Source organism: Alligator mississippiensis, chromosome 1, assembly GCF_030867095.1.
Source record: "Alligator mississippiensis isolate rAllMis1 chromosome 1, rAllMis1, whole genome shotgun sequence".
In the NCBI taxonomy this organism is placed as follows: domain Eukaryota; kingdom Metazoa; phylum Chordata; order Crocodylia; family Alligatoridae; genus Alligator; species Alligator mississippiensis.
The window spans coordinates 224,263,586-224,279,664 of NC_081824.1; the positions used below are offsets into that span (position 1 = coordinate 224,263,586).

The 16,079-nt window shown below is 41.2% G+C and overlaps 1 protein-coding gene across 7 annotated transcripts in view; it reads right to left on the bottom strand.

Annotated features, from left to right (window-relative positions):
* PLCB1 (phospholipase C beta 1) overlaps window positions 1-16,079 on the bottom strand; it is a 777,970-nt gene that overhangs the window by 137,583 nt on the left and 624,308 nt on the right. For all 7 annotated transcript variants that reach the window (XM_014595092.3, XM_059720212.1, XM_059720209.1 and 4 more), the window contains 3 exons: window positions 9,372-9,498; window positions 5,494-5,547; window positions 1,086-1,305 (listed from right to left, as the gene is read on the bottom strand). In XM_014595092.3, the coding sequence (XP_014450578.3) occupies window positions 1,086-1,305; window positions 5,494-5,547; window positions 9,372-9,498 (401 nt within the window). The remainder of the gene's footprint in view (window positions 1-1,085; window positions 1,306-5,493; window positions 5,548-9,371; window positions 9,499-16,079) is intronic.

A 16,079-nucleotide genomic window follows, 5' to 3' on the forward strand; every position in this document is an offset into this window, starting at 1 on the left:
AAAAATACTTGAGAAATGCTAAATGATAAAACATTTCTACCAGTGCAAATGAGGTTGTTAGGAGGGACAAGTACTCTCTCGGTGCAGACAGAAGTGCAGTTCCCTAGTCTAACTCATGGCATTTAACAGAAGGCCAACCCTTCTGAGCCAACAGATGTTAGCTGTTCCTGCAGCTCCACCCCCTCTGGCCTCCCAGCTCCAGTAATGTCTCAGGTTGAGAGGGGGAGAAGGCATGGGAGGTCACACAGGGGGGTGTAGATTGGAGCGCCTCACCTTGGGAGGGCTCCAGTCCACCTTCCCCTCCCTCCAGCGCAGCTGGGCAAACCTCAGAATGGACCTCCCACCCTTGCCTTCCCCCCCTCCCATCCTGAGACAGCACCAGGGATGGGGCTGGAGCAGGCAAAAGTTAATGAAGGTGCTCCACTTCAGAGAGCCTTCATTTGAACCCTCATATACTGACGGTTAATTTGTCGCATGATCAGAGTGCTCTGCAGCTATGCTGTTTTGTTTGGGCATGGCTGTAGAGTGCTTTCAAGGGGCCAATCACACAACACATGTAATTTCTGTCTGCCTTCTATGTCAGGAAATGGGCTGGTACCAATTACTTCCTGGTTAGAGACAGGAGAATCAAGGATTGTAATTCTTTGAGTTGCAACTTCACCCCTCATCTGATCCTTATTTGGACCTTTTAGTAGCTCCAAAATCCAGCTCCTCACATACTGTTTGTAAAAAACAAAACCAAGAACAGTTTCACCTGGTATCACCATAAGATGTGAAGAAAAGTTGGTTTTTCACTTCCCAAATGCCACATACCCACACACAACAAAAAACACATACAAGCAATCTGGCATATAAAATTGTGACAGTCTTATTCAACTGCAGGCAGAGAGGTAACACTTCACAAGGAGGCCTTTATTGGTGTAAACTCCAGCTCCATTTCAAGACCTCTGACTGCAATGAATTACACAGCCCTATTTTTTACATGGACTTTTTAACACCATCTCCACATCCTTGTTATTATCACCTCTCAAAACTTAATGGATAAGTCTTTTGTGTTAAAGACAAGGAAGCTGCATTCAGCGTACCTTTTCTTGCTATCCCTTTTGGCTGTTTTTTCTAAGACTGCCCTGCGCCGCAGGTAGTCATTCTGGATTTCATTATACTTTGCAGTGTGCTCCTTGATAAGATCGGTGGTTTTCTTGTGGTGTCTCTTTACAAGGTCCTTCATTTCTTTGTAGTGCTTCTTCTGTAGTTTAACAAATGATTTCTGTTGTTTTAGCTCCTCAATAGTCTGAGCGTCTACTTCTGCAACAATAACCACAGAAGCAGCTTCATTTTTCTTTACTCAAAATCACACGAGTACGATATTCAAATTCTTACTAGGAGGGCATGAAACTAAGTCCTTTTCTTTAATACTCATAGTCAAAATATACTAGCTTAAGATGAATGAAGTGCTTTCAATTATAGTGACAGGCTTTTCATTGGAAAAGAAATTATGAGTCTGAAAATATATGTTTCATGTAATCAGTTATAAAGGCTTGGAAGTAGGGTGCTAAATAAGAGTATGACATTCAGCAAGGGAAAATTGACTTATTTTTCCTTTCCCCTAACACATTTTCAGGCTCAGAGGATTCTCATCCATCCCACACCACTACCCAAAGTTCTCTCCAGTATTTCCCCCACATCTGGGTTTTGCAGGTGGAAATCTGACTTGATGCCATTAGGAAGCCGAGCCAATACCAATATTCAACCAGGTCTGATAAAATACAGGTGGTTTATTTTAGCATTAAAACATTTGCTATTGATTCCTGGCCTCAGGCCCTGCACCAGATGTTCCCAAACTAGGGACTGCAATCCGAAATAGGGCTGTAGCACTTAACAAATGGGGTTGTGAGACCCACAAAAATTCAGGCTTAAACCAGAAGTGGGGTCACAGACTAGCTGAAAGTGTAGCAAAACCCCCAGTTTTTCTTTTTTTCTTTTTCTTTTCTTTTTTTATTGCATTCGCTCCCCTCCCCCAACTATTTCTGACTTTTTCTCTCCCTCTCTATTCGCTATAGATAAGTATAAGTAAGCTAAGATGTAGGATAAGTGTTAAACATTTTTATTTTGGTAGCAAGTTTTTGGTTTTGGATATCTACTATTTTATATTGTATTATTATTAGGTTTGTACTGAGTCTTACTGTTGTATATTGTATTATCATCATTTTTGTATTGATTTTTATTGTTTCATATGGATATTGTATGGTTTAGGCCTGTGTTTGTAAGTGAACCAAAGTCATGTCAAGTTTCCATTTTATATGTCAAGCGTCCACCTTCTGTCCCCTGCCTGGGCATTTCATGTTGCAACTGTATGAGTCATGTACCCCTTCCATGTAAATTGGTTTCCCGATGAGTGAGAATGATTGGGAATGCTTGAAATACAATGGTAGCAGGACTCTACTGAATGGCCTGTAACGACTGGGCCATCGCCTCGCATTGATTCACCCAGGAACCAAAGACCTCACCCAGAAGCAGAGACAAGACCAGCATTTGAAAGACAAAAGACCCTGCAAAACCAGCAACTCTCACCATTACAGACACCAGAAACTGCACATCCCTGCATGGAGCACACATGCTCAGTACACCAGGGGCTGACCCTTGCCTGGACATGCCTCCTGTCACTACGGTCACACAAGGTCTGCCCCTATAAAAAGGGCCAGTGAAGACAGACCAAGTGGGACGCTCTCTCCATCTGGACCAGCACCATGCCACACCACCTATCCACCCAGAGGCCCTGCCGGCGACCCCCCTCTGGACAACACCTATTGGACAAGGATTCCTTTCTAGCCTGGATAGGTAGATATTAACTGCACACCTCCTCCTACAATTTGGACTCTCTCTCTCATTCTCCCTCTCTCCTCCTGGACTTCAGTGGACTTCAGCCCCTGTACCAAGCCTCTCTAACTGCTGCTGCCATTGTGGGTGTGGGGGTGTGTGTGTGTGTGTGTGTGTGTGTGTGTGTGGGTGCAAGGGAACCAATTTGACATTGTGTCACCATCTCCCCTGTTCAATAAAACCACTGTCATTTGCAACCCCGAGTTGGGTCATGTTCTACTGAATAGCCATCTCTTCCTTATCTTAAATTCCAGCCTCATTCTCTCTCTCTCTCTCAGCTCTAGCCCCCACCCCTCTCCACTCGATTCCCGATCACCTCTCAATTCCTACTGTCTTTTCCCTGTGACTTTCTGCTGCCTTTCTCTGCTTTCCTGCTGCCCTGCTGCCTGCTGCTTTTCCTGTGATTTTCTGCTGTCTGTCTCTCTATTTTCAGGCTTCCCCCGCACCTTCTGTAATCCTCCCCCAACCTCCTGCAGCTTCCCAGCTCCTCTTAGCTGTCCTACAATTTTCTCCAGCAGCTGGAGCCTTTCTCCAGCTTCCAGCACCTACTGCCGCTTCCTACAACTTCTCTAGCTGCCCTGGAGCCATCCTCTGGCTCCCCACACCCAGAGCCCCTCTTTAACATCCACACATTCCCTTAGTCCCATTTTTCCTTCTCCTTACCTACCTTTTCAGCTCCCCTGTAGCTCTGGCTCCAGACCCAGCCTCTGTGCTGGCATGCTTCCCTATTCTGCAGGCTTTGGGCATTGTCTTTTAATCAATTAAGATCAATTAACCTAAAGTTACCCCCGAGCCTCAGTTCTTCAGCCCAGGCCCCTCTAGTCTACCGGTTCTAATCCCAGTCCTGGTAACTTTAACTCCCTACACTTCTACTTTCTTACCTTAACCTTTCCCCAGGTATCCCAAGTACACTAAGCACATACATACATACACACACACACACACACACACATCACAACACCCAACTTGGGAATTCACCTGTGTGTGTGTGTGTGTGTGTGTGTGTGTGTGTGTAGGTGGGTGGTATGTGTGTAAATTACTGAATAGTCATATATATACATATACAGATATCATTGTGTGTGTGGTATATGAATTAGTAATCCACATACGTGTATTGGATGTGCAGGTGTTGATAACTGGTAACTGATTCTGTCTAAATTTGGTGTGTGTAGCGTGTATGGGCTTAAACTGGTGATAGGTGTGCATGAACCTAGACTAATTATTTTGAATGTGTGTGTATCTGAGTTGCTAGTGTGTGTGTATGTGTGTGTGTGTGTGTATGTATATATATATATATATATATATATATATATATATATATATATATATGGCATTGTGTGCATGATATACGAATTAGTGATCTGTGTCTAATTTTTGGGGTGTATAGTGTATGTGCTTGAATTGGTAATAGGTATGCATGTGCCTAGGCTCGTTTGAATGTGTATGTGCCTGAGCTGGTAGTGTGCGTGTGTATGTACCTAATTGATTTGTGTGTTTGTATATGTGCAATTGTGTTATGCCCTCCTGTCTAACAGCACAATATTGAGATCCTGAGAGTTGGCCTGACCCCACAGGGCAACAAAAGGAGGCTTGTAAGCCCAGAAGGGGGTTTCTACAGAAAAAGACTGGGAACTGCTGCTATATAATGCCCTTCCTTTTTTTGTACTTCCCACTTTCATTTGTACATTATCTTCAATTTGGCTTCAGTAATTGAGAGTCCTGATATAATGAAAGTGTCAGTATTTTCCCCTCCATGATGGAGTTAAAGTTAGTTTCTCTGAGAAGTTTTGATTAACCTGGCGACAATCATGTTGACCTTTTGCTAACACTAGACACATCCAAAATTACATTTAGATTGCCATAGTGCAATCTAAATCCCTCAGTGTCTAAGTGTTCCAGGACTTAGGTAGCTCTAAAAATGGCATGCCTGATATCAAGTTAGTTCACCTTAGAGGTGAGCTAACTTTAGATTAGCCTGGGGTTAATCTGATATAGTTAAACTGGTCTAGTGAATGTCTGCATACATTCATAGCACAGCCCTGTGTCTGGGAAAGCCCAGCCACTTGCCAGAGCCTCAGGGCTGTTTTAATGCCTCCAACCAGGGTATTCTACCCCTTCAGCCCAGCTGGCTACTCTTTCCCCTGGGCCAGGCAGGTCATCCCCCACCCACCAACACCTCCCCCAGACCTTCCAGCCTTCCTCCCACCTGAATCCCACCAGCCTCCCTCCACCCCACTGACTTACTTACTTCTGGCTGCCCATGCCTCCTCCCTGCAAGCAGCAAACATATGCACATGAACGACACAGCTCAGGTTTGGGCAGGTTAAACTAAGCCTCCTGCAAACACTAGTTCACATCCATTAAATGGTGAAAGTGATGGAGCTGTGCTGGTGAGAGTACCAGAAAGGGATTTAAAAAGGAACCTCCTTTTAGGTACCCAATGCTTTCATGGAACTCAATGGCCAAGATCCCATCAACTTCAAAGCTGTATACCTGTGCTGAAAGGAACAAAAAGCTGGCATATACATCTGCTATTCTGGCAATAATCTTTCTGTGATCCAAAACCATACAATGCATTCAGCATATGCAACTGTGTGACATCTCTTTATTTATTACCTGTTAGGACACTCTGAATAAGATCTTCTGTTTTTGCAGGTGCTTTCACAGAACCTGGAAGTAAAAGATACCATTGATTCCAGTTCTTTTTAAACAGCTGACCACATGTGTTGCCCACAGATAACAGGAAATTCTATATACCATATCTAAAAAATCCTGTAGTTCACATGGAGTATACAATTGTACAGTAAACTATTGTGGGAAATATGTTTCTTAGGAGTTCTTTACACTAGTTAGAATACCAGCATGACAGGCAACACAAAAAAGAAAAAACCCAAACTCTCCACCTTACTTATAAAGGTGATGCAACTGATTTCATTCATGTGAATAAGGTAGGCAAGATTGGGCCCACCGTTATTATAACCACGTTGCTTTATGTGACAGCTCAAAATCCCTTAAAAATCATCCAAGGGTGCTGAAGGCACTGGCCAACAACATTGCAGAGCCACTGGCGGGAATATTTGAAAGCTCATGGCGCACGGGCCAAGTCCCGGAGGACTGGAAAAGGGCCAACGTGGTCCCCATTTTCAAAAAGGGGAGGAAGGAGGACCCGGGCAAATATAGACCTGTCAGTCTCACCTCCATCTTTGGCAAAGTCTTTGAAAAAATTATCAAGGCTCACATTTGTGAGAGCCCGGCAGGACAAATTATGCTGAGGGGAAATCAGCACGGGTTTGTGGCAGGCAGATCGTGCCTGACCAATTTAGTTTCTTTTTATGACCAGGTTACAAAACGCCTGGACACAGGAGGAGGGGTGGATGTCATATACTTAGACTTCAGGAAGGCCTTCAATACGGTATCCCACCCCATACTGGTGAACAAGTTAAGAGGCTGTGACTTGGATGACTACACAGTCCGGTGGATGGAGAATTGGCTGGAGGGTCGCACCCAGAGAGTCGTGGCGGATGGGTCGGTTTCGACCTGGAAGGGTGTGGGCAGTGGGGTCCCGCAGGGCTCGGTCCTTGGATCGATACTCTTTAATGTCTTCATCAGTGACTTGGACAAGGGAGTGAAATGTACTCTGTCCAAGTTTGCAGATGACACAAAGCTATGGGGAGATGTGGACACACCGGAGGGCAGGGAACAGCTGCAAGCAGATCTGGACAGGTTGGACAAGTGGGCAGAAAACAACAGAATGCAGTTCAACAAGGAGAAATGCAAAGTGCTGCACCTAGGGAGGAAGAATGTCCAGCACACCTACAGCCTAGGGAATGACCTGCTGGGTAGCACAGAAGTGGAAAGGGACCTTGGAGTCCTAGTGGACTCCAAGATGAACATGAGTCGGCAGTGTGACGAAGCCATCAAAAAAGCCAATGGCACTTCATCGTGCATCAGCAGATGCATGACAAATAGGTCCAAGGAGGTGATACTTCCCCTCTATCGGGCGCTGGTCAGACCGCAGTTGGAGTACTGTGTGCAATTCTGGGCGCCGCAATTCAAGAGGGATGCGGATAACCTGGAGAGGGTCCAGAGAAGGGCCACTCGTATGGTTAAGGGCCTGCAGACCAAGCCCTACGAGGAGAGACTAGAGAAACTGGATCTTTTCAGCCTCCGCAAGAGAAGGTTGAGAGGCGACCTGTGGCTGCCTATAAGTTCATCACGGGGGCACAGAAGGGAATTGGTGAGTATTTATTCACCAAGGTGCCCCCGGGGGTTACAAGAAATAATGGCCACAAGCTAGCAGAGAGCAGATTTAGATTGGACATTAGGAAGAACTTCTTCACAGTTTGAGTGGCCAAGGTCTGGAACAGGCTCCCAAGGGAGGTGGTGCTCTCCCCTACCCTGGGGGTCTTCAAGAGGAGGTTAGCTGAGCATCTAGCTGGGGTCATCTAGACCCAGCACTCTTTCCTGCTTATGCAGGGGGTCGGACTTGATGATCTATTGAGGTCCCTTCCGACCCTAACATCTATGAATCTATGAGCCTTTGAAATGAACGAGAGCTGGAACAGCCTCATGATGAACACTGCATAGTAGTACACTTGAATGCACCATAGTTTTAATGGGTTTTTTATCCAAAAAAAAAAAGAAAATTAAAGCACCCAGGCACCCATATTCTGAGACAAAATTTTAAATATAGAATAAAGTATAACTGTACCATAAAAGCCATTTAAGAGCCCACTGAACTTGGAAATAATAATTGGTCATGTAAACTATCTTGTCCATAATGGCACCCTCAGTTTTTAAACTACACCACAGAATATATTTAGACTTTTTCAAAACTCATGGAAAAGTTTTGTGCTTGACTATATGCTCCCTTAGTCATTAAAATACATGTCCTCTCTATTTATACCCTTCCCTGTGTGTGAAAATTGCTTCTGAAGTAGCAAGGGCACAGAGCCATAGCAATAAAAGTGAATATGTGGGCACTGATTTGATAGCAAAATTGTTTGGGAGGCCCTGGGAAAGGGGTAAAAATATGCATTTTCCTTGGGAGTATTTTAAAATATATCTGCTTTGCAATAAAGATGGGCTTGTGGCTAAATAACATACAAAAAATAAAGAGAGTCTCTCCCATGAAAAATCTGCAATTTACGAGAACCAGAGGCATGAACATATTAAATACTTTTAGATTAGAGGACTGGTCAATTTTGCAAAGCCAGATGTTGGGATAACAAACTCAATTGTAAAAGAAGTGCAGAATTATAGAAGGAACTTGAAGAAAAGGAGGTTTGCCTTTTATTGTGAAGCTAAGAGACCAGACCATTCTACCTTTATGCTTAAAACTGTTGAGCCAGGTACCGAAAATACTATGCAGTATTGATATCAGGTTTTCTGGAGTGCAGCTCCAGTTTAGAAACGTATTTGAGATGACCAGATTTCTCGTAACTTCATGGCACTTCATAGCTCCCACTGTTCTCAAGATCTAACTCCACAGAATCAATGGAAGCTACTAGTCATTGTCAAAACCTGGCCCATTATGTCTATGCACTGTATTGGAATTGAAGATTCACAAGCAAAGTCCAAAAATACCCTTCATATTATATTCTGCTGATTCCCACTCCAAGATTCTTAGGAATCCTCTCAGTGGAGCCTACTGGTATGTGCATAGGAGGCATCTGTCTGTCTTGTAAGACAACAGAATTGTGTAGACTGACATCAGATCACTGAACATGAAAGATACAGTGAAGCCGGAGTGACTTCTCTAGGGTGCAAAAGCACATGTGTGTAGTGTCACCCTGAAGTGACAATATTAATTCCAGCTGAGGAGTAGCGTGCAGGAAACAATATAGTATGTTCTGTTAAGGTACAATTTGAAGCCACAACTGTGTGATATAGACCACTGATTCTTAACCAGGATGCCACAAAGTGTCACCCAATAATGGCACAGTTAAATATGCAAACATTTACACACGAATCTCAAGACAAAGCTAAGCAGAAGACAGGGCAAGAGAGTTTTCAAAGAAAAATTCAGAGTCCAAAACATTCAGTCCTGCTGTAGTTTTTTCTGAATTCTTTGTAGTAGAAGAATTTTAGTAGTCATAAGCAAATGAAAGCTAAGAGCTGGAATTTTCTGATGTGTTTCTTTAGTCTAATGAGGGGTGACTTGATTTTAAAAAGTTGAGAACCACTGGTATAGACATACATCATGTACACATATATATTTTATTATCTTTATGTTCTCGGTGGTTATATTTTCATGTTTGGTTTTATCTCAGAGGTAACTGTTTTAAAAGAATGAAAAAAGTGGGGCCTACTTGGACATATGGAAGAGACTATTATAGGTTCTGGATTATAATTTTATTTCATATGGTGCCAAAAAGGGCGGGGGGGGGGGGGGGAGGGAGGAATTCCCACTCGTTTTATAAAGACATTTTTTAATGGAAAATATGCAGTGAAATTACTACTTAGCATAGGAAAAGTAGGGTCAATTCTTTTACCTGGTGCTGGTTGGCTAGGAACACCCTGAGTGGCTGGTGTAAGAGAGGTGGTGTGATTTACTCCATTTTCTGCTGGTGTTGGCCGGGGCTCATTATTTGCTTCTGAGGGTGCATCTCCATGATCAACCTGAAATACAGAATATTTTACACAACTTTTCTAAATGGATACCAGAAATGTGATCGATCCCTCAGGAAAAACCTTCTGAGTCATAGCTTCATGTCTTTTATGACTGAAATTTCCTACAGGCTTGTAATCTATTTTGCTACAAGTAAAATCAAGTCAGTGTTTTTAAATTGTCCCTTTATCACATACAGTTTATCTTTGCAGTGTAACTTTCAAGAAGACATACGGCACCCATCTCGGAAAAATTATTTCAAGTATACTTTTCTCTTACATAAACATCGAGGAGAAAAATTAGCAGGATGTAACTTAACAGAGTCATTTTCAGTTGGATAATTTACAAATTTATAGTACAGCAGACCTGCATTTTATTTTACAGCATTGCAGTGTGCCATAAAATACTATTACAAATAATGCAGTAGCTGGCAGAAAAATACCACAGCCCTGCACTCTGTCATGAAAGCTTTCTTGAAGTAATACAAAAGCTGGCAGGAAAATCACTACTGTAAAACAAATATGTATATAGAGTTGCTTCTAAATTTTGCACTTCTACACAACTATATAATTACTCACCAACCTTCAATACACACAGACAGTTATTCTCCGGAAATCACCTTTTCACAATTATACTCAAAGGATAAGATATGTAAACAGTACCTTCATCCTCCTGCTCCCTGCATAAGCATGTTTGTGGCATCCAAGTTGTCAAGACGTTTTCTACATTTTTTTCCCTGAAGGCTCATGTTTGTACCATATATTTTGCTATGCAGTTACTTTTGTGGATGTCAGGTTTGTAAAGCCATACACATAGAGGGGGAAGGGGACTCATAGTATGGATAAGCAATTTAGACTCTAAAATGGCCAAAATATATATTTGAAGGACCAGTTACTATGGCACCTGATTAAGTATAGTGCTGGATTTGTTCCCCAAGCTCCTTTGTTTTCATTCTTTGATGATAATCACATTACATGCAGAAGCAGGAGGCAGCTCTTTTCTCTGATTAGTCCACCCTTTCAGAACATCAATCTGCCCCTCCATCAACACAGCCAAAAAAAATTCTGCTATAATTGTTCCATGGCAATTGTACTGGTAAATGTCTGCAACCTGGCTTAACAGTCCCATAACTTAACACATTGTATTCCGTGAAGAGCTAGATACTAAGAGATAAATATAACACTGCAGCTGTATCCATCATGAGATTCAGATCATTTTAATCATTTTGTTTATTTTTTTCATATTTGATTAAAAAAAATGCAAAGCATGATTTAAACATCTGATCCTTAACCACATTAATTATACTACAAAGATGTTTCTGGCAGAAATTGTGGCTGAATTTGGTTTTCTCTTTAAATACTGCTTAAAAGAAAGCGACTTCACTGATATAAACATGCCACAATGAGGACTGCATGAATGATTAATAAAAATAAAACTAGTCTTAACAAACTTTGCATTCCAGTCTGAAAATGTGGACAAAAATATGATTGATTTTGGTATGTGAAGGAGCATATTCTTTTTTTTTTTTGATTTATGATCTGATTTTTAGATGTAAAAATCGAGGTGGCATTCCAACTTGTCTCCAAATAATTTATGTGACTGCTCAGTTTTGGGCACCAAAAGTCTTTGTTTCAAGAAACTGCATCACAAATGTAAGACAAGGTCAGGAAGCGCATAAACAGTCATTTTCTATGGATCAAGCAATTTAATCTTGTTTTATAGCACCTTCTCTTTTCATAATTCATCACCAGCCACTAAAGCAATGGTGATTTTCCCTTTAAGGAAGAACAATGAACTCTATTTCTCATTGCATATTTCAACCTTGTATCTTACAGCTGAAATATGAAAGGAAAATGATTTATATACTTTCATGCCTTTAATAAAAGAGAATGTGATTGCTAAGTGAAGTTGAGTGCACAGTAAGGAGAATTAGGTTTACATACACTGCCTCACACACAGAGGTAGATTCTGGAGTGCAAGGTGGCTGGAGATTTCCCTGAGTAGAAAAGAAAACGTCATTAACACTGGGCGTATTTACATCGATTGTTACAGGTGATTGATGCTTGAGTGTGAGCACTTGGATTAGCCTAGCCTGAGCATGACTGTTTCCTATGCAAAAGCCCCATTCCTGTTACTATACCTTCAGGTTTCTATCTTCCATACATGTTTGGGGGAAACTTTTATGACCCTGTGGGACATATTTCATGGTTCACTGTGCTGAGAAATTCTACAATTCTTTCCCATTCACTTGTAGGAGAATGTGTATGTCTTTTGGGGAGAAGGAGTAAGAGAATGATAGAGAACTATGAGTTTTACATCTTGTGGGGACTTCTGTGCCAACAGGTCCCTAGCTAGGGGCCTGTTGAATGGCTGCTGCTCCTTTTGTGCCATATGAGGAGGGCAAAGGCAATAAAACTACTACTACACTACAAATCACTTTACAAATAGTAAGTGCACTGTATTTTGTGATCAGTATAGTTAAAATGCACAGAAATTTAAGTCATAACAATTAAAATAATTCCTGTCATGGATACCCTACATCTAATTTGTTCTCTACAGACGTGTAGCTGAACAGTGCAGGGGAGGGCTTGGAGCTGACGTGTCACCTCATTATCACATCATCATATTTTTGTGATAATCCCAAGTCTATGAAGTCTTTAACTGGGAAGGGGATTGGAAATGTAGAAGTTTTAAGGCTTACAATGAAGATTTTGGACTTGCATAGCGCCCACTGGTCTGAAACTAGGAATTCATGTCATGCTTTAAATGGTTTCTGTCTAAAAGTTAAGGTCTAAACACTGCAAAATGAATCACGTATTTCTATAATTTATTTCCAACTTAACAGGTACATTTGTTATGCTAAAGCTTCATGGACAGAGTGATTTCAGGTCTACAAAAAACCTGATTTCTTTGTTTCAGACAGCATGTACAATTCACTACTAAGTAAGTTTTGCTAGCTGCTGCCCTGCAGATTTTCACAGCCATGAAGGTTAAATTGGTCAATTTCCTTTCACTTTAACCTCTGCAAGAAACTAGATCACATAATCATAATCATTATTATAGCTAAAAATAAAGACAGGAAACAACACAACCATGGACATAAGGGTTAATGTGAAAGGCTGGAAGGGACCTCAGTAGGTCATCCAGTTCAAACCCCTGCTCAACAAAGGATCATCCCTCTCTTACCCATTCCAGGCAAATATTTATTTAACCTACACTGAAAAACTTTCAGTGATGGAGATTATACAACCACTAAGTAATATATTCCAGTAGTTAACCATGCTCAGGGGATGATGTTTCAGACTCTGTCTTTTTTGGAAGTGTCTTTTGTAATTAATAAGGGGTAACTGCTTTCCTGAAGACTGACATGATGACATCAACAGGAAATTGTCAGCCATCGTTATGTGTGTATTAGCAGTTGCAGTAAAGCCCTTCTGAGAGCAAGAAATCTCCCTACCTTTCCCTGAGCTATAAGATAGCACATTTTTAATCTGTCGCATGCTTGTAATAGACAGATGGACAACTGCCTTCCAGCTAAAACTTGACTGTGAAGCACTCCACAGTTATCTTTGTGTCATTCAGACCCTTTTTTTAGATGGTTTGGGACAATTTGTAACACTAAAGCCCTGTGAGACATCTGTTCACTCAATTTTTGTAATACTCTGAAGTAACTTAAAAGTAAACACTAGAAGTAAACGCTATGTCTGTCCTTGCCCTTGCAGTAAGTCCTTCTGAATTTAAGTCCATTACTCCTTCTGTAGTCCCAGTGGACAAGGGAAAGAGACAATTATCATCTTCCTTATAACAACCCTTTTTGTATTTGAAGCCTGTTGTCAAATCCTCTTATCTTCTCTTTTCCAGACTAAATATCCCAAATTCTTCCAACCATTTTTGTTAAGTCATGTTTCCTAGACCTCTCATCATTTCTGTTGCTCTACTCTGGACTGCTCCCACTTTGTCCATGCCTTTTTTTTTTTGAAGCGTGGTGTCCCAAACTGCACACAGTTCTACAAGTGATTTCTCCTTACCAGTAAAGGAATCACTTCTCTTGGCTTGCATGTGACAATTCTGTTAATGCAATCCAGTATGCCATGGCCTGTTTTTCAACAATAGCACACTGGTGACTCGTTCAGACTGCAATTCATTACATCTTCTTTTCTGCAGTATTGCAGCCAGCTGGTCCCTCATTTGTATTTGTGCATTTGATTGTTACATCCAAATGCAGTATTTCACACTTAACAATTTTCATTGGATTTAATCAGATGTACCTTATTTATTGCAATACTAGACACGTTTTTTTCCTTCCAGTCAGTATGGGGAAAAAAAAGCCTGTTGTCTTACATTCGCAAGGAAACCTCATTAACAATGTTGTCTAGCATAAAACTGCTGCCAAAAGCAGCATGCGCTCAGTAATGCAAACCAAGTATGAAGATGAGTAAAGGCAGCAAACACTGAGCTATAAAACACATGGCCCATATTGGATAAGTATTCTGATGGGAACCTACCTTTTCTATTAAAATATATTTCTGTATATAGAGGGAGTTATATATACACGTCCTCTATCGTCAGCTTTCCATCACCCATCTTAAAACCACATTAAAAAACCTGTATTTCCCATTACAATAAACACACCCACTCCCCTGTACAACTAACCACAATGATAGGTTATTACAGCCCATCTGAACAGAACATATGGTAGTACCCACTAAACTCAGTCCCCTCAGTGCCAACTCTTTTTCAAGTCATGGTGATCTTTGCATATATTTTTACTTCCCCTTTACTCCCACAGCTGAACTGAGCCTTTCTTTCCCATTTCCAATTATTCCAGTTTCTTCACCAGCATTAAATGTCTGACAAACATCACCAAAAGGGTCCCAAACATGTCATCCATAATCCTCACACCATCTATTGCATATGCCTGTTGCATATTTATCATATGAGGTAGAGCCGGACCAGGTTGCCCTGTGCCTCATCTGTATATATATTTTGGGGGATCCCAGGGTTCATGACAAGAACACTGGGTTCCAGTCATGATTTGGGGACTAATTAGCACATCAGTCCTTTGTGGGATTATCTGGAGTACCCACACATACTGAGCAGCACTGAGCTGTGAGGTCACCATGGCTTGAAACACTGTTGATTTAGCTGGGGCCCAGCCCAGTGAACTACATGGTAAATCATGAGCCTTTTGGCTTTGAACTAACATTGTGCATAGTTTGTACTTTATGTAAGTAGGTATAAAAGTGCTGCTAGAAGTGAATTTATAGAGTACCTGTGCTGATAAAACTTGCAGCAGTTTAAAAAAAAAGGTGAAATGTATCAATTCTGGATGAACTAAATCTAAAGTACTATATGCAAATCAGTACAGGAATGTCTATTTCAAAGTCAGTGTTTTCAAATTTGTTTTTTACTTCAATGTGCTCAAAAATAGCAGAATCTGGAAGTAAGGAGAGAAGGAAGGGCTACAAGCGTAAAAATTTGGGGGAGGTAAAGGGCAAGGGGACTACATGACCTTTCAAATTTAATTTTCCCTGCTGTAGCAGTGGAAGGGGGACAAATTCAAGGCAAACCTCCCAATAATTAGATGCTATACCTGGAAAATTATAACAAATTTATGAAGTTTTCATATATAGAATCTAATTATTGGGGGATTGTCTTATATTTGGGTTTGTATAATATTCAAGTAAATATGGTATTTCAGATCATTTTTCCAATTTATCAAGGTCATTTTCAATCCTAACTTTAACCTCTACTACCCCTCCCAGCCTGATGACATGCACATTCACTGAACATGCCCTAGTCATTAATAAAGATATAAAAGCTTTATTGAGAAAATGTTAAAATTAATATCTTTATGGTAGAGTTAAAAGACAAACAGACCCCTGTGCATGAGATAAAGTTCTGGGATATCTACATAGATATAAAGTTCTGGGATGTTAATCCAATCTGAAGCCATGTACAGAGGATCAGTTTCTGTCTGCTGGTAGAAATCTTTCTGCTGGTAGAAAGTGCCTTTCTGATGGTAGAAATAAAAAGTGTGCAGACATTTGAGCTTTTTCTCCTGAAGCAAAAGTGGCTGCTCTGGGAAAAAATCAGTTAAAAAAACCCATAAGTTCCAGAAGGACATACAAGCCTGTGGCAGAAACTTTAGCCTCCCTGGACAGTTCAAAACTGACCTCAGGGTGGCTGTTCTTACACAGAAAAACTTTAAAAACTAACCTGAACAAGAAATCATCCACTGACTGGATTGTATTAAGTATGGTCCAAACAGGGACTATGGATTCTTATCCTACTACCCGGATTAGCTTTTGTGACCCGTTTGTCCTTATGGGTTTATTGCCTGTTTGCCTCTCCCAGCCATGTCTCTCCTATTGCCTGTTTGCTTCTCCTACCTCATGGCTCCTTCCCTATCTTTTGTATTCAAGTCACTCTCTCCATTTGATATGCTAGTCTGTGCACCTTCTTTCACAGTATCTGATGAAGTGAGCTTGGGCTCACAAAAAGCTTATGCTGTACATAAAGTTAGTTAAAATTTTTTTTGCACCATACAGATTTAGTTAATCTGTACAGTGCAAATCTATCCTGTCTTCTA